Consider the following 17,809-nt stretch of genomic DNA (forward strand, 5'->3'; position numbering starts at 1 on the left):
ACCAGTTGAAGTCTCCGGGTGCTCCTCAAAGGGAGCCCCATGTAGAGGGCATTGCAGTAGTCCAGGCGGGAGGTGACGAGAGCTTGAGTGACCGTGCGCAGAGCGTCCCGGTCCAGAAAAGGACGCAACTGGTGGATCAGGCGAACCTGATAAAACGCCCCCCTGGTCACGGCCGACAAATGATCTTCCAGTGTCAGCTGTGGATCCAGGAGGACACCCAAGTTGCGTGCCTTCTCTGAGGGGGCCAAAATTTCACCCCCTATAGACAGCGATGGAGTCAGCTGACTATGCCGAGGCGCCGGCAGCCACAGCCACTCGGTCTTGGAAGGGTTGAGCCTGAGTCTGTTCCTCCCCATCCAGACCCGTACGGCCTCCTGCAGCAGCAGGAGCGGCTTTGGGCGCCCCCAGAAGGGCGAACTGTATACAGAATTCCTCTGCTATGCAAGCAGCCTTGGGGTCGGTACGCTTCCAGATTCCCATTCAAAGTGTTGGTTATTACCTTTAAAGACCTTAATTTCACGGGACCAAGTGACCTGGGGGTCTTATCTCTATCTGACAGACCTACCCCATCTGGTCAAACAAGGAGAGTTAAGTAGTGGACCCTGTTGTTTAAAGAATTTTGGCTGGTGAAATCTGGGAAGAGAGCCTTCTCCGCTGCTGCCCCTGCTCTAGGGAACACCTTGCTTCCTATCTGGCTCTAAAAACCAAGAATGACACGGAACATGGAATAACAGGATGGGAGGGGACCTTGGAGGTCTTCCAGTCCAATCCCTTGCTCAAGCTTATACCATTCTGGTCCTCTTCTTCAAACCCTCCAGTGATGGGGCACCCACAGTTTCTGGAGACAAGCCGTTCTCATCGACTCCTTAGTTCTAGGTTGGATAGTTCTTTAATGAACCTCTACCTGTTACTTTTTGTCCTGCCTTCAGGTGCTTTGGAGAATAGGTTGTGTTGAAAGAAAAATGTTCATCAAGGTCCAGTCCAAGCTGGGAATAAACAAAATGGAGACTGCTTTAGAAAGAAGGTTGCAGTTTATTGAAGAGCAGAACCACAAGACATGAGGCTCTGGAGCAGCTGACCACATGTTGCTGGGAGTGGTGAGCTTTTATACTTTCTGGGGCTTTTGAGGTTGTTTCCTGTTCCTTTTTGAGGCTTTGTATTTCCTGTGCATGTACCTTGACCTGAGTCTGAGTGAGCCTTAGCATTCCTGACTCCATCCTTTCTGATTCAGGCTATTTGCTGGTATTCTGTTTTAGTTGGGTCCTTCTTTCCATTTTTTATACTTTTCCTTTTTGTCTCTGTTTATAAAAGAATTCTTTATGCCACCATGCTGGTTTTGTCTAAGGTCTCTTTTTTCTGTGGTATTGTGTTAAATATGGGCTTTTATAATCTGATTTTGCAGTTTCCCAAGCATCTTGAGTCTCCCCCCCCTTAGGATTGCCATCTATGGAATCCTTCTTAAACTCTATAAGTATGTTAGACGTCTAAGACACTAGTTTGATTTTGTTCAATTACTTGCACCTGCATTATGCTGAATATGACACAGTCACTTTCCCCACAACTTCAACCCTCTCCCCATCTTTTCATCTCTGTTAATAAGAATTATAAGTCCAATACAGCTGACCCTCTAGTTCCCTTCTCTACCTTTTGGGAGACAAAGTTGTTTGCTAGATTTGTCAGGAATCTGTTTGATCTTCCACTAGGTGCAGAGTTTGTCTCCCAGTTGATGTCAGGGTAGTTAAAGTCCCCCATTACTACATACCTTAACCCTGATTAGCAAGACGTCCATCTATTTCCTTGGTTGGGTGGCCTGGGTGAGACACACCCATGGCGATCTCATTCTTTTTTCTTTTTATACTGACCCATGTGCATTCAAGGAGGCTTTCATCCTTGGCTTTGTAGATTTCTGTAGAGATGTAATGATTTCTTACATTTAATGCTACTCCACCTCCTCTTTTGTTCAGTCAGGTTTCTTTTGAATCCTTCTAGCGGTATGTTTCAGTCATGCATTTAATCCCACCAAGTTTCGGCCCTGTGTTTGCTTCCTGCCTCTCCGGTTTTATGTCCGAGAGCTGCTCTTTCTTCCCCTTCCCTCATTGTTTGATGGGTTGTCTTGGAGTCTGTGCCTGGGATTAGTCTGAAGCTCTTCGGAGAGGCCGAGCCGCTTGTGGCCCAGGCGCAGCCTTCCCAGTTCCCCTCGTGAGGCACCGGCGGAGACTCTTCTGATCACTTTCCTTTATGGCCAAACTAAAGCAGACTAAAGGCAGACCGGGACTTACGACTGACCCCTGAAAAGGGAGCCCCGTGGCCCTTGCTCTGTGCTCCAAGGGTGACGCAGGGCTGGGGTGGGGAGGCCTGTGGGGCTCTCCAGGGGCAGGAAGTGGCACATGGGGCGGGGGAGGCCCTGGGAACCCTTCCCCAGGCACTCTGTGCTCTGCTTAACGACCTGCACGTTCATGTAACGACCCCACTGGGAACAGCAGGGGTGGGGGGAGGGAGGGTCCTCAGGCGATGATGCGGATGCTTCGCTTAACAGTGATGAGCAGAGGGCTAAAGCGCCCCCAGGGAGGAGGAGCCGCCCCCCCAACGCCCCCACTTCCTCCTGCAGGGTGAGGAGGTTCTGCTGCCCTTCCCCCAGGCCGGCCTGCCTGCCTCCCAGGCCTCGCTCCCAGGGGAGGAAGGGGGCCCTGGGCGGCGGCCGCTTTATAAAACCCTTAGTGAGGCCACACCTGGAATACCGCAGCCAATTCTGGTCACCGTATCGCAAGAAAGACGTTTGAGACTCTGGAAAAAAAAAAGAAGTCCAGAGAAGAGCAACTAAGAGGATCCAAGGCCTGGAGACCAAAACATACCAAGAGCGGCTGCGGGACTTGGGTCTGGCTTCAACCCCCTTCCCCTTCGGCACTTCCCGCCCCGCCGGGGCTTCTCCGCCGCCCGCTCCGTCTGGGGCTCCTTTTGTTTCGTTTTGCCCATCCCCAAATCTTTCGCAGGTCCCCACAGACCCGTCACGTGCCTCAGATGCGCGCAAGCTGGGAAAGCGCGAGGGGCGCGCGTACACGTGTCAGGGACGGCGGGCGCTTCTTCCCGGGACACGCGTCTCACCCCGCGCGGCCAAGGAGATCCGGGGCGGGAGGGAGCGAGGAGGCCCCGCCCGGGGAGGCCCGAATCCCCCTCGCCGCTTCCGCTTCCGCTCGCCCCGCCCCTCGCCTGCGCGCGCGCGCGCGCCTCTCTACGGAGCCTCGGCGGGAGCTCCGCGGCCAAGATGGCGGCGCCGGCTGCTGCGGCTGCTGCTGCGGCTATGGCTCCCGGCGGCGGCAGCAACGGGGCTGGCATGGAGGTGGACGCGGCGGGTAAGGCGGGGGCCGGGCTCCGGAGGGGGGAGGGGCGGGGGGAGAGCGCGGCGACCTCCCCCCCCTGACTGCGCGCCCTCTTTCGCCCCCTCCCCCCCCCAGCGGCGCCGGCGGTGATGGCCTCGGGCGTGACGGGCAGCGTGTCGGTGGCGCTGCACCCGCTGGTCATCCTCAACATCAGCGACCACTGGATCCGGATGCGCTCGCAGGAGGGCCGCCCCGTCCAAGGTGAGCGGGGGGGGGAGGGGANCCCGTCCAAGGTGAGCGGGGGGGGGCGGGGAAGCCGGGGGGGGAGGGGGAGGCCGGGAAGGGGGAGGGGGGAGCTCCCCCACCTGACGCCCCGGCTTTCTCCAGTGATCGGAGCGCTGATCGGCTGCCAGGAGGGCCGCAACATCGAGGTGATGAACTCCTTCGAGCTGCTGTCGCACGCCGTGGAGGAGAACGTGGTGATCGACAAAGAGTACTACTACACCAAGGAGGAGCAGTGTAAGCCGGTCGGGTGGGTGGGCAGGCGAAGGAGGAGGCCTGTCTGAGCTGCATTTCCCTCCCCCTCAGTTAAGCAAGTGTTCAAGGATCTGGAGTTCCTGGGCTGGTACACCACCGGCGGCCCCCCGGACCAGTCCGACATCCATGTCCACAAACAGGTGAGCGGTTCTGAGAGAGGCCGTGGGGGGGGGAACACCTGGCGCAGAGGGGCGCTGGCCCTCCATGTCGGGCAGGACCCTGAGGCGTCCTTCTCTATACAGGTTTGTGAGATCATTGAGAGCCCCCTCTTCCTCAAGCTGAACCCCATGACCAAGCACACGGACGTGAGTACTTTCTCCTCTGTCCTGCCCATTGGAACCCTTCAGCGGCTGCCTCTCCGAGTGAAGCCTGATGGTGAGCTGTGCGCACTCTCTCTTCCCTTAGCTGCCTGTCAGTGTCTTTGAGTCTGTGATTGACATCATCAATGGAGAGGTAATACTCGCTGCAACTTCTACTGCCCGTCCCTTTCTGTGTTCCTGGCACTCTGGAGTTCTGGGAAGCCTCAATTCACACCTTCTGTATTGTGAGCTGCTTTCCAGCTGGGGGACCCCGAGGGCGTTCTTGCGCAGCCTGACTGTAGGTGGGCTTTTTTGTCGTCGTCTGGAACTCTTCTCAATTCTCTTTGTTTCAAGGCCACGATGTTATTTGCCGAGCTGACCTATACACTGGCCACCGAGGAGGCTGAGCGCATCGGAGTCGATCATGTGGCACGGATGACAGCAACAGGCAGTGGGGAAAACTCCACAGGTGAGGGTTAGGGTGCTGAGAATGCCGGAATAAGCTCCCCGCCACTGTTGCTGAATATGGACAGAGTTTGGCTGGGAGGGGTATAACTTACGAGTAGTATCCCTTTGGACCTTTCCTGCCTCAAGGCCTCTATTCGGAGCAGAGCTCTGACTTCTTCTCCTTGTTTCTCCTTGATAGTCGCCGAGCACCTCATTGCGCAGCACAGTGCCATAAAGATGCTTCACAGCCGTGTCAAACTTATTTTGGAATATGTTAAAGCTTCCGAAGCAGGTGAGACGGAGCTGTAGAAATGCAACGGGCAAACCTGATGCCCCAGCTCTCGAGAGGGCAGTGTTGATCTCCCAATGCATTTCCTCTCTGTGCAGGTGAGGTACCGTTCAACCATGAGATCTTGCGAGAAGCCTACGCCCTTTGCCACTGCCTACCTGTACTGAGCACTGACAAATTCAAGACAGATTTTTATGATGTGAGTTCTCGGGAGAGGGGAAGAGCTGTACCTTACAGCAGACTAAGTGCAGCATGGAGTTGTTGCGGGGGAAGAGGGGGCTCTTCTCCACACAGAAAAGACGCTGTGCTCAAGGCAGGCACACACTGGAACGTGGGGGAGAAGCAGAACTGTGGCAGCCAGCCAAGGGGAAAGCAGGAGGGGAGGCAAAAAGGATTCCCAGGTTTTCCTACAGCAGATGGCACCAAAATCCCCCCCACAGGGGTTTCAGGACTGTGGGCAGCACAGGCCCTGACCTCCCCCTGCTTTCTGACGCCTATTTTGTCTCCTGCCCAGCAATGCAATGATGTCGGCCTCATGACCTATCTGGGCACCATCACCAAGACCTGCAACACCATGAACCAGTTTGTGAACAAGTTCAACATCCTCTACGACCGCCAGAGCATCGGGCGCCGCATGCGAGGACTCTTCTTCTAAGATTTGGTGCTCCCTATAATAAAGCGATTGTGCCGAATGAGATGTTGTGCGTAGGAGTGCTCCAGGACCACCAGGGTTATTTCTTCCCGTTAAAGGCCCATCAAGCCCAGTGTGTCCCCCCTCCCCCTCCCCCCAAAGCACAACCGGGAATAGTTTTGAGCAGGATGCTCTGGCTTGCGCGTTTTGTATCCCATCTACGTGCCCAGTGCAGTTTAACAGCGAGGAAGAAACCAATGAACAAGAACAGGATGAGAGGCAGTTTGGAAATGGTACTAAGGGGTGGTTGTGAACTTTGGGTAATTCATCAGCAAGCTGAATAAGACAGTACTATGAAAGGGTTGTAAAAAAAGCAAGTTTAGGTTGCATAAAATTTAGTGTGACTTCCAAACTGGAGGAAATATTTGCGATAGTCTGCTGGGCTACAGTCAGGCCACCAAACAGTAGGAATCAGAAGCTGGAAGAGCTTCAGAGGCGATGATCAATGGATTAAAAACTGGCCCTTGTGTAAAAGTGGAAGTTATGTTCTCTTTGCAGTAGATTCCAATTAAATATTAGAAAAATCTTCCTACGTGCGAGAGTGGAACTAATTGCTCAAGTGTGTGTGTGTGCGCACGCGCGCATGCGTGCTTTCCCTTCATTGGATGCCCTCAGTGGAGTCTGCACAGTTACCTGGCAAGGATAATGTGCGCTGAGGCAGGATTGGCTTTGAATCCCAGAGATGCTTTTTCAGGAGGCAATTGGACTTTGTTATTTGAAGGCATTTCACTCCTCATCCAAGAAACTTCTTCAGCTCTGATTGGATGGTGGGGAATGGAAGGATTTATACTCCTTCAGACAGCTGGTCATTTGCATCCTTCTTGCTTCTTAGATGAAAGCAAAACATCTTTGAAGAAAGACAAGAAAGTCCAGTTGCCTCGTGAAAAAGCATCTTTGGGATAACTGTGACCTGGATGACAGAGAATCTCCATAGACGATTGGCTTTGAACCCTTTCCAATTCCGATAATTTCACTGTATTTAACTTGAAAGCATAGTCTCCCCCCAGAAAGACTTGGGGAGGGAAACCTGTCTACTTCTGTTGCAAAAAAATGTTCTTTTTACTCTATAAAGCTCATGTATAAAAAGTATAAACTCTTGCATGCCTAGATTTGGTACCATATCTACTTCCGTGGGTGTCAGATGTACTACTATAGCAGGGGTGTCAAACTCAATTTCATTGAGGGCCACATCAGCATTGCAGTTTCCCTCTGTGTGTGTGTGGCCAGGGTGGGCACGGCCAGCTCTACATCATTCACGTCAAGGGTGCCTGGGCAGGAATGGGACAGATCTGAGGGTCTCTGGCAGAAGGGGGTGGGACCAGGGCAAGTGCCAAGGCCTGGTCCACTTGAGGAGCCTCACTGTTCCTCTCAGGCCATGCGGGGGGGGGGAGTTGGATGGTGGTGCAGGCTGCCCGGAGCCCTGGGCAGCAGAGGTCAAATGCCCAGCCTGGCCTTTGAGCACCCGCGACACCAAGCCCAGCCCCACTTCCCAAGGGGGTGCACAGCTACAATTACCTCAAGGCTGCTGTTGCTGTGCTTGCTCTCCTTAGCCAAGTTGCTCATGATGGGTATGAGGGCAAAATCAGAGGGACGCCCATTCCCTCTCCATGGGAGGAGACCCGGCTTTGTATCCAAAGCTTCCTTAGCAATAGGATGGGAGACCCCCAGGATAGGCCAGGAGGGGGCAAGGGCATGGTGAAAGGGCAGCAGGGCAGGACTAAGGCAGGACTTCCCTCAGACCTTCCTTCCTAAGTACAGAGTGGTGGGAAAATATAGATGAGGGAGAAAAACAGGCAAGAAACGCAGCTGGGGTGGTATCCTTTGTGAGGAATGAAGAAATGCACCTCTCCAGCATGCACCCAGGGGACGGGGCCAACACGGAAGGGCCTGGCTCCTCCCTGTTTCCAGACAGCCTTGTGGACCTAAGACTGAATGTGTTTCAGCATAAATGGCCACCACAAAATTGTTCATTGGCTCCCGGCCGACCTGGGCCAGGGCCAAGACTGCGGGGGCTGTTCCCTCACTGTTTCCAGGATGGCTTCGCGGGCCACATGAAACCACTTCGTGGGCCGCTTCTGGCCCGTGGGCCTTGTGTTTGACATGGCTGTACTATAGCAATAGCGCTTTACAGCCCTCTTAAAGGGGTTTACAGATTCAGCCTATGGCCTCAACAATTGGTCTTTTTACCAACCCCGGAAGGAAGGCTGAATAAACCTTGAGCCGGTCAGGATCAAACTCCAGGCAGTCGGCAGAGTCAGCCTGCAACACTGCATTCTAACCACTGGGCGACCCGGGCTCCTTCCCTTAAGAGAGTCTGGCATGTTCTCTGCACCGCATGGCCAGTGAGATGCACTATCAAGGCCCTGCAGCCTCTTCTGCAGCAACCCTATTTCCTTGGCGGTTGTTGCTGGGCTAAGCAAGCCTCGCTCGGTGCGCCATTTCTCCACCGGGTCCGTTTCAGTTTTTTGCGCTGCTCTTTGTTCTCCCACCCTCCCCCGGGGATTTTTCCCAGGATCCCAACTTCAGGCTCCACACAGTATTTACAACACGGTGCAGTTACTGGTTTAGCCCTTGTCACCCCAAGTATACCCAACAGCTTTCTTCCCTAGGCTACCACTTAAAAAACATACCCCCAAAATACAGTTGATTTATTGAAAATAATACCCATTAAAATGTTTATTGAGAATAATTGCTTCAATCTAAGAAGAGCCACAGCTGCCACTGATCAAATGAAAGTGAGACGGGTCTTTTTCTGGTTCACCTGCCAGATGTTGAGTTCCTCGTATTCGCTGAGAGCAGCCTGGAACTGGGTGGGGGTGAAGCCCTTTGACACGCAGTGCTGCTCAGCCTCCGTCAGCTGGACGGAGTGAGCTCCTCCGGGAGGGACCAGTTCTCGGATGGCTGCAAAAATCAATTCGGAGGGACGCTGCATCCTGTGGAAGGCGAAAGAAATGAGTTCTCTTTGAGTCTCCCCTCTTCCCCAAGCAGCAAATGGCCAGCAATGGCCAGGGATTTTAGAGGGCAAAGCACCCCCCCTCCTCACCGACTGGGCTGTCCCCTGTCCACCAAAAGGGAATCTTTAGACATCTCCATCAGGCGCATTGCTTCATTGACATCCTCCTTCTCAACCATCTCCACACGCCTCAGCCGGGCCTAAGCAAGGGAAGGAGTGGGAACGTTGTCGATTGGAGCACAATTTCTCCAAGACGGCTCTAATGGCTCAATCTCTGGTCATTGTCCCACGATGGGATTAGTTCATTTCAGCCCATCGCTAGGTGTACTGCAACACACTGACAGCAGCTGAACCATGCCGAGGCAAGAGCGGTCATGGGGGTGGGGGCCCCCTCTGTATCTGGGGGTTTATCATCTTTAGTCTTGGGATACCCCAGTGTCTCAGTGAGTAATCCGAGGGTCCCCTTGCACGTGAGCACCGGACGGCAGTTGCAGGTAGGAGGGCCTTGGCTCAACACCCCTATCTGGATCGGGAAGCCCCAATTCACTGTGAACTGCTGCGACGTGCGCTACCCTTGAGGCGCATCCACGAGCTACAGCTGGTGCACAATCGGCCACGCAATCAATTTGGGGCATCCTAAAAATGGCGTCTTTTGCTATGTCAACTGCATTGGATGCTGGTCCCCTTCTGGGTCCAAATCAAGGTGTTGGCTATGTCCTTCAAAGTCCTGCATGGCAGGTGGCCAGTTTACCTGAAGAACCATCTTAGCCCCATCACATTGACCCACCCCACCAGTCAGGCATGTCACGGGCCCCTTCGGTGAAAGGATTTCAAACTGGCAGGGTCTGGGGAGAGATCCTTCTCTGCCTTTGCCCCAGAGTTGAGGTGAGCCCCCACCCTCCTGCCCTTTGGGAAGAGCAGGAAGACATGGCTCTGCCAACTCAGGTGGGGCAGGAAGAGGGGCACGCAGCCTTGGAAGCGGCTCGCACCCTGAAGGCACTCCCGCTGTGCCTTTTAACTTTTTATTCATTTTACTTGGCTCATTTTACTTGGTACGTATTGTGTTTTTATATTTTTTAGGCTTTTATTTGTGAAGCCAGACCCCCTCTGAAGGGTAGATGGGTAATATCTAAATTTGATTAAAATAAGTAAAATAAACAGTTCTGAAACATGGTTAGGAACCTGCAATTTCTATCTCATTATAAGCAAGTTGACACAGAGGATCAATGTTAATGGACGGAATCTAGGTGAGGCCAAGCTTATTAGAGCAAACTGGGTTATGGTGGGTCACACTGGGGAAGTAGCCAAGGGGAGAAACCATTGGTAAGTAGTAACTGTTTCCATTCTCTGTGTTTGGAACTCAACACAGGAAGTTCTCAGCAACGGCTTTAATTGGGGATCAGGATCTCCATCAATCAGTGCTCGAGTCATAAAGCGGGGACGTCACACGACCGTGCTGACTATGACGGCAGGGCTGCCAGTTCCACTTGCCACTGATGGACAGATCCCAAGCGGTCCTTAGGGGTGGCATCAGGGATCCCTATTTGTGACCTGCCGGCTTCCCCTTTGTCTTTGCTAGTCAGAAACCGGCAATGGAGATCACAGGGACACAACTGCTGAGTATTGCGACGTTGTGATTTCAAGCTAGCTGCCAAGCACCCGAGTCGTGATCATGTGGCAGCGAGAATGCTGCGACGGCCACAACCACAATAAGCAGTCCTCATTCAGTGCAGTCTCGACCGGTTGCTGAGCCAGTGATTGCTGAATGAGGAGTGCCAGCCACTGATTTCACCCGTGTCTTCCATGGACACAAACAATTCATGGAACGTTCTCTGGATGTAGCAAAGATAAAATATTTTGTAAATGTAAAGAACTGACTCAATGAAGCCAAAAGGCGTGGTTGCTTCTGTATAAGTTTAAATATACAAGGCTAAATTGAAACAGCATTTAGGCAGGAAAGGAAAACGCTCCATGCACCCTTTGCTGCACTGATATCCAGTCTACGGGACGGCGGCAGCCGGGACTCCCAAGTACAGGTAGTCCTGGAGTTACCAGTGTAACGGAGCCTGCCCATTCCACTCATAACTCGTGGGAGTGAATCTCGTACCTGAATAATCTCCTATCGCTCCCATGCTCGTTAAGGTGCACGCAGCTCATTAAGTGAACATAAGGTATCTCAGGGTGGAGAAGGCCATGGGGGGACTAGTGACAAAACAGGACCCCAAAGCCTCCCCAATCCACTAAGATACTGCATGCTTCCCCCAGAAGGAAAAGATGGAGCCTGGATCGGGCGTCAGAGGTCTTTTCCAGACTGCTGCCACCCAGAAACAGGCTGCTGGAGGGGTGCAGAAGCGTCCCCCGGCCTCAGATCCAGGCGGTAGCGGCCTAGAAAGGCCTCCAATGTCCCGATGCCGCCTCTGGAGGCGCAAGGAAGCGTCCCCCGGCTTTAGTCCCATTCTCTGTTGCAGAGAACAGGCCTAAAGTACCATGAGATCACGCAAGATCAATAGGGTGAGATCTTGCCCCACTGATCTCACGTGATCTTGCGTTATTTTAGGGCTCCATTCTCTGCGAACGCAGCCAAAAACATCGAAGGATCTCGATCTTTGCAGGGCGAGTATTGAAGGCCTAGTAGTGCCTAGGGAGACCCAGGGCGGGGCTGGGGAGGGAGGGAATAACCAGGGTGAGTGTTGCGGTGCCACTGCGGTCGCTCTTAAGGGCCAACGATTGCTGTGGTGGGGCAACCTTCATAATTTCAGGACTTGCTCATAAGCACTAGGGGGCGCTCATCACCTAACTCGGGGATTACCTGTACACACAAGCCCAACCACAAAAGCTTGAAGTGAAAGGAAGCGAATCCTCTTTGGGGGGGGGGGGGGGGGAGGCCCTTTGGGTGCAAAGCAATCACATAAGTGGCTTCAGGCTTTATGGAAAAGCTCAAATATATTTGAACTACAACATCCATAATCCACTATCGGGTTTAGCCCAAACTATCCGCACACAGTATCGGATCGTGTACTCTGGTGGAGAAAGATCCTTTGCATCCAGTTCACATCAGATTCTTGGGATCGCTGTTTTTCCCAGCAGAGGGTGCAGCTCCCCCCCACCCCAGAATCTGTTTTCTGTAGCCCCCCCCCACCGTTTTAGCCTCTCTGAGACCTGGTCTATCCACATCATTCCCACACACCCCGACCTCTTTTCCTCCCCACTTTGCTCACCAGGGCAGTGGCCAGGCGCAGGATCCCCAGTAAGGTGCGGGCGGAGGTGTAGGTGGTGTCCTTGTTGGCCCGGGCCTCCTTCCGCATCTCCACGTAGGCCGCCGTGATGTAATCGGCCAGGGCCTCGGGCACTGCTGGCTGCTTTTGCTTGCAGGTGGCGATGTATCGCCTGTGGAGGGACCAAGGGGAACGAACCTGACCTGGGGAATGCCAGGCAGGCAGTTCACCATCACGGTCCCCACCCCCAAAGTCATCTGGCCACAAGAGCCTCTGGGGCCACCTAGGAAGCAAGGCTCCCCCCCCCCCTGCTCACCTCATCAGGCCCATGTCGAGCGGCTGGAATTGGCAAGGCGGCTGCCGGCTGTGCTGGTGTACGTAAGTGATGTGCTGGGCCAAACTGTGGAAAACACAACCCTCCTTAGCAAAGCAGAGGGATGGGGGGAGGGGGGAGAAGGGCTGCCAGAGAGGCTAGCAACTCCCTCCTTTCTCTCACCGCAGGTCGTTGTCCCGGTCAGGCCTGTCCTGGATCAGCCAAAGCAAGTCGAAGCGAGAGAGCAGCGCTGCAGGCAGCTGGATATTCTGCTCCAAGCTGCGTTTGGGGTTGTACCGCCCGTAGGCAGGGTTGGCAGCTGCCAGGATGGCACAGCGGGCGTTCAGCGTGGTCAGGATGCCTGCCTTGGCGATGGAAAGGGTTTGCTGCTCCATCACTTCGTGGATAGAGGTGCGGTCCGACTCCAGCATCTTATCAAACTCGTCGATGCAGCAGACCCCCTGGTCGGCCAACACCAGGGCTCCGCCTTCCAGGGTCAGCTCCCCCGTCAGCGGGTCACGGAGAACAGCAGCGGTCAGCCCCACCCCGGAGGAGCCTCGGCCTGTGGTATACTGACCTGCAGGGATGGGGCAGAGAGGAGATTTCCACAATGCCTCCCTCTCCTGCTCCAGCAACGATGCTGGGCGAAGTCGCTTTCGTTTTAGGCACTCCTCCCCCAGGGACTTCCAAAGGGCCCCGGCAGATCACTGGAGGCACCTGGATCCCGGATACACAAGCGCACTCGATGACCCAGGTTTATTTTTCTTCAGAATTTCCCCGGTCCCCAAGAACAGCCCTTCCTCCCCGACAGAAGCTAAGCGGCTCTTGATATCCGCCTGTGACTAGCGGGCAGCCACCCATGGGCTGCAACGGCCAGCCGATCAGCTCTGCAAAACCTGGCATCAGCCATCAGGTCCCCTTCTCATGAGAGACTCACTGCGTGGTGCGAGGCGGGTGATGTAAGACAGCAGCTGAGACTTGGCCACACCGGGATCCCCCATGAGGCAAATGTTGATGTTCCCTAGGGGTAGAACAGAGGGACCCTGCTCTTGAACCCAAGCCCTGACAGGATCACGGGTTAAAAAAGGGGGGGATGCCCCTCCCCCCATCACTTTTTGGGAATGCTAACACTGCTGGCGAAGCTAAAGGTCACCAAGGGTGGGAGAGGGAAGAGGCCCCAGGGCGGTGAAGCAGGATGGACTTCCCAGGCACAGAACCTACCCCGGATCTTCATGCCCCGTGGATTCTGGTCTACGCCGCCCACCAGCAGCAGCAGCAGGGCCTTTTTCACGTCCTCGTGGCCGTAGATCTCGGGGGCGATGGAGCCGGCCAGCTTGTCATAAAAATCCTCCTCTGCAAGAAGCAGAAGGCCGTGTGTGGCAGTGCACGTGGCCACTGACGCAGAAAGCAGACGGACGGCTTATTCCTCTTCTAGAGGATCGGCCTTAGAATAGAGCTGGAAGGGACCTGGAGGTCTTCTAGTCCAGCCCCCTGCTGAAGCAGGAGAACCTATACCATCTCAGACAAGTGACTGTCTAGTCTCTTCTTGAAGACCTCCAGTGATGGGGAGCCCACGATTTCTGAAGGCAAACTGTTCCACTGGTTAATTGTTCTATCAGGAAATGTCTCCTTAGTTCTAGGTTGCTTCTCTCCTTGATAAGTTTCCACCTGTTGCTTCTTGTCCTGCCTTCAGGTACTTTGGAGAATAAGTTGATGCCCTCTTCGTTATGGCAGCACCTCAAATGCTGGAATACTGCTCTCACATCACCCATTTCTTTTCTCCAGACTAGCCAAAACCAAATCCTGCAGCTGTTCATATGTTTTAGTCTCTAGGCCTTTGATCATCTTAGTTGCTCTTTTCTGAAGTTTTTCCAAAGTCTCAACATCTTTGCAAACAGCTCAGCAGGAGCAATGGGGGTCCAGCCCAGGAAGGCAAACACCCCAGAAGCTCACAGCTCCCGGTCCTGAGGGGCCGAAAGTCTTCAGGATGTGACCAGGACTATTTCTAGCAGTGCGACTCACGCAAGGTCAATGGACAGGCCCCCAGCCACCAAGTGCACGGCCTGCCCTCTGAGCAACTTTTAAAGTCCGGCTTTCACCATACAGGTAGTGCTCGGTTTACAACCATTCAAAGTTACAACGCCACCGCAAAATGGGACACGGCCATGGCAGCATCCCTGGGGTCGCGCGATCCCCCGTTGCCACTTTCTGACCAGCTAAGTCAATGGGGAAGCCAGATTCATTTAACGACTGTTTTGCTAACTTAATGACAATGATTCACTTAACAACTGTGGCAAAAAAGCTTGTCGGATGGGGCAAAACTCACTTAACAGCCGTGTCTCTTAGCAAGAGAAATTCTGGGCTCAGTTGTGGTCATAAGCCGAGGACTACCTGTATGGCCAAGCGGACAAGAGGAGTCCAGGAGACAAAATGCAGGTCAAACAGGAACAAGGTTCCCTCAGGCGCTGTTGCAGCACGGCTGGATATTGGGCCAGGCTGGCTGTTAGGCGATGACCAGGGAGAGCCGGGTTCAAGTCCACTATCAGCCACAGCAGCTAGCGGGGTGACCGTGGGCCAGTCGGGCTCTCTCAGCCCAACCAAACTCACCAGGTTAGTTGATACTGTGACAGAAAAGTGTGTGTGTGCGTAGTCCCAAAAAGGAAGAATACACAACTAACAAGTATAAAAAAAAAGCAGTCATCAAATCACTTCGTACAGTTTGAACTACAGGCGGGACAGCCACACAACCTCTTTTCTTAGGGGGGAAAAAAAGGTTTTCTTATTTTCTTCTCAGGAGGAGCAGGAAGAAAGAAAGGAAACGTCCCTACCTGTAATCAGCCGCAATTCTTCTTCAGTGAGTTCTGCTTCTCCCAACTCCTGCTCACTCTTGCTCATGCAAATTAGGTGGTGGGCCTCCAGGTACGTGTCGGAGAGAAGGCCCTGGGGCACAGCAAGCCACACACTCAGCTCGCTCAGAGCCTGGACCCCCTGCCCTGCCCTGCCCCCGCCCCTGCCCGAACTCCCCACCTGCAAGAGCTGCCGGAAGCCCGTCTGCCGCACAGGAAGGAAGATGCCGGTGATGCTGACGTGGTCGCCTGGCTGCACGAGACGCGTGTTCTCACCTTGCACACTGACACTGATGGAGCGCGGCAAGTTCCCCACTGGCACCTGGTCACTCTGTAAGCAATAAAGGCAACCCCGCAAAAAAATGTAAGCCCCCCTAGAGTGGGCATGACCTACAACTTGGATGGCATGCCTTTCTGTGGTACAGGAAGAATAAAATACAGACACTTTCAAAACCATTTTATAAAAAATGCACTTCTATGGGAAAAAATAAAAGTGAAAATCTATATTAAATTACCTGGATGGCTTTCAACAATGGAAGCATTGGCTTACCCACATTTAATTAACCACAAGAAAGTTGTGACCTATAAAGATATTTTGGACAATGAAGGGAAACTGAAAAACAGACAAGGTTTACAAGAACAAGGTATTAATTTATCACGGTGGCCATAGTTGCAAATTCAAATGAGATATGAAAAAGATGCTAAAACAATGGGACTTTATAAAGGACAGAACTTGACCAGATACTGTTGAAAACAGAAGAAAAATTAAGAAACTCTATAAATATGTGTTAAAAATGGAAGAGGAACAAGTAAAAGAAGCAATGATAATGTGGGCAAAGAACTTTGGACATAATATAGAATGTGACTTCGTCGAAACGTCGCCAAGACACTTCTAATTCTACGCGGGAGAAAACCCGAACAACTATCTCAAACACTAAAACTACAACTAGTAAACCTTGAGAAAGACCGAACACGAGTTAACAGCGGGAGGCGCCCTGGAAAGTAACACTGTGTAAAGATACCCGTGGAACCCGTGATTTCTACGTGACGGGGAGTACAGGCGGGTCTTAACAATTGTGGATTTATGTTTCGTAGGGGTGGTTGCAAAATTTACATTAAACCATTTGCTGCTGTCTTGGGGTCTCATGCCAGGGACCTCAGGAGCACAGAAGACCTTTGGGCCCAGTGGGACAACAGGACAGGCTTTGGCGGGAGATGTTGACCACCCCAGTGGATATGGAGACCTGAGCATAGGATGTATGATTCTGAGCACCCCATCCCCCCAAAGGCCTGTTGCCAGGTGGGGGACAGCTCGAGAGGACAACAAGGCGAAGGGTGAGGAAGGATATTGGTGTCCCCATCTGTAGTTGCCCTTGAGGCACAACCCAGCAAAAGGCCCAGAAGGTACCTTCACCCAGCCTGAGCAGAGATGCTCAGGATCAACTCACTATAGTATCTACTCTTCCACCCTTAGTTTCACTACCATTTTAGGAAATTCCAGGATATCTGGGAGCACAAAAGGCTCCATATAAGAGAATAGGATGTATGTATGCACTGATAAAAGGAAAATAAATCAGTGATTTTTAACTAAAGAAACCAACTGGTTAAATTCTAAGAAGGAGTATTTGCCCGATACTCCTCAGATGAACGCCTCAGATCAGTCACTCACATCCGGACTTAATCAGCATAAGGCTTTGCAACAATTTGGTTGATGGGACACCCACTTCCACTGCATCAGGCAATACACAGCTTTGATGCATGAACTGCAGCAAACAAGGTGCAAGGACTCAGCAATCAAGTGAGACAAACGCTAAGAACGACGACATTCCCATCGATGTCAGCTGTTACCTTTTCCGTTGCCATCGCAGTAAATGAAAAGCCAAGACAGGAGCAGCCCAGAAATCCACCAGACCAGATTTTCAAACCTCTCCAAACTCACATGCTCCTGTATTTTCAGCTCCTGATATTTGATGAACTTGGACCCTCTGCTCTGCAGGTAGAGGCGGCCGCCAGCTCGGTTGGTCTGGCACTCGCGGCTAGGGCACATCAGCAGAGGCATGAAGCTGGAGGACTGGATCTGGGGGGGGGGAGAAGTGCAAAGAGATAGGAGGGGGGCCAGGCAGAGGGAACCCGGGGGGGGGGGGCGGGGATCCCGCCAGGCCTCCTACTCACCGGTTGGTAGGTCTCCGCACCGCACTGGTCGCAGCTGTAGGTGGCCACCACCATGCGGGGCTTCACTTCGGAGACTCGGGTGACGATGCCCCGGACCGTGACCAGCTTCCCGATGGCCTCCGCCTTCACCTCCCGGATCACCCGAGGCTTGGCGCTCGAGGGCGCCTTGAAGTACAGCTCGCTGCGGGACCAAGCACGGCACCAGGGGGCGGCTGTGGCTGGCGCCGGGCAGAAAGCTCCCCCCCCGCACGCCCCCCCTTTGCGGGAGTGCCCCGTCCAACCTGCCCCTCCCCTCCCCCCCCTCCCGGGGAAGCGGCCGCCACTCACAACCGGCGCAGCAGCTCCGCCGGGAAGCGGTTCTGCGGGTCGCGGGCCTGCCCGGGGTCCTCCCGCGCCCGGCCCTCCATCAGCAGCCGGTGCTCCAGATAGACGTCCAGCCCGTCCCGCGGCGCCACCTGCGGAAAGAGGCAGAGAGGCTGAGCGGGGGGGAGCGCCGTCGAGGCCGGACCCCTCCCCTCCCCCCCTCCCCTCCCCCGGGGCTGACCTGGCGGCGGCGGAAGCGCGGCAGGAGCTCCCAGACGGCGTCGGCGAAGAGGCGCTGGTAGCGCTTGGCGTTCTCGCAGGCGGCGTCCAGCAGCGCCGGGTCCTCCTCGGCCACGTCGTCCAGGTCCACGTAGAGGGCCGCCTGCTCGCGGTGCGCCAGCCGCTCCTGCGGGGACCCGGCCCGGGA

The 17,809-nt window shown here is 54.0% G+C and overlaps 2 protein-coding genes across 2 annotated transcripts; one reads left to right on the forward strand and one right to left on the reverse strand.

The window, feature by feature from the left end:
• The first annotated feature begins 3,283 nt into the window (after window positions 1-3,283).
• Window positions 3,284-5,584, forward strand: COPS6 (COP9 signalosome subunit 6). Its single transcript, XM_015825469.1, has 10 exons — window positions 3,284-3,350; window positions 3,453-3,578; window positions 3,705-3,836; window positions 3,906-3,994; window positions 4,097-4,159; window positions 4,260-4,307; window positions 4,508-4,622; window positions 4,800-4,892; window positions 4,988-5,088; window positions 5,404-5,584. The coding sequence occupies exons 1-10, from the start codon at window positions 3,299-3,301 to the stop codon at window positions 5,542-5,544; spliced, it is 960 nt and encodes a 319-aa protein (XP_015680955.1). The 5' UTR covers window positions 3,284-3,298; the 3' UTR covers window positions 5,545-5,584.
• Window positions 5,585-8,243: 2,659 nt separating this feature from the next.
• MCM7 (minichromosome maintenance complex component 7) lies at window positions 8,244-17,809 on the reverse strand (the record flags this gene model as incomplete). Its single annotated transcript, XM_015825459.2, has 13 exons — window positions 8,244-8,513; window positions 8,624-8,733; window positions 11,752-11,920; window positions 12,065-12,148; window positions 12,245-12,638; window positions 12,999-13,082; window positions 13,283-13,414; window positions 14,890-15,001; window positions 15,089-15,238; window positions 16,847-16,984; window positions 17,080-17,260; window positions 17,407-17,534; window positions 17,624-17,809. Coding segments are annotated over 13 exons (2,076 nt in total), but the record flags the coding sequence as incomplete, so codon positions are not given.

The sequence above is a fragment of the Protobothrops mucrosquamatus genome, unplaced genomic scaffold (assembly GCF_001527695.2).
Source record: "Protobothrops mucrosquamatus isolate PMUCROS unplaced genomic scaffold, P.Mucros_1.0 scaffold2649, whole genome shotgun sequence".
NCBI classification, from domain to species: Eukaryota; Metazoa; Chordata; class Lepidosauria; order Squamata; family Viperidae; genus Protobothrops; species Protobothrops mucrosquamatus.

What these genes read in the sequence shown, in the direction of transcription:
- COPS6 (XM_015825469.1), top strand. Translation starts at nt 3,299, where the DNA reads ATGGCTCCCGGCGGCGGCAGCAACGGGGCTGGCATGGAGGTGGACGCG. An exon ending in CATGGAGGTGGACGCGGCGG is followed by an intron (nt 3,351 to 3,452) that starts GTAAGGCGGGGG and finishes TCCCCCCCCCAG; the next exon opens with CGGCGCCGGCGGTGATGGCC. An exon ending in TTGACATCATCAATGGAGAG is followed by an intron (nt 4,308 to 4,507) that starts GTAATACTCGCT and finishes CTTTGTTTCAAG; the next exon opens with GCCACGATGTTATTTGCCGA.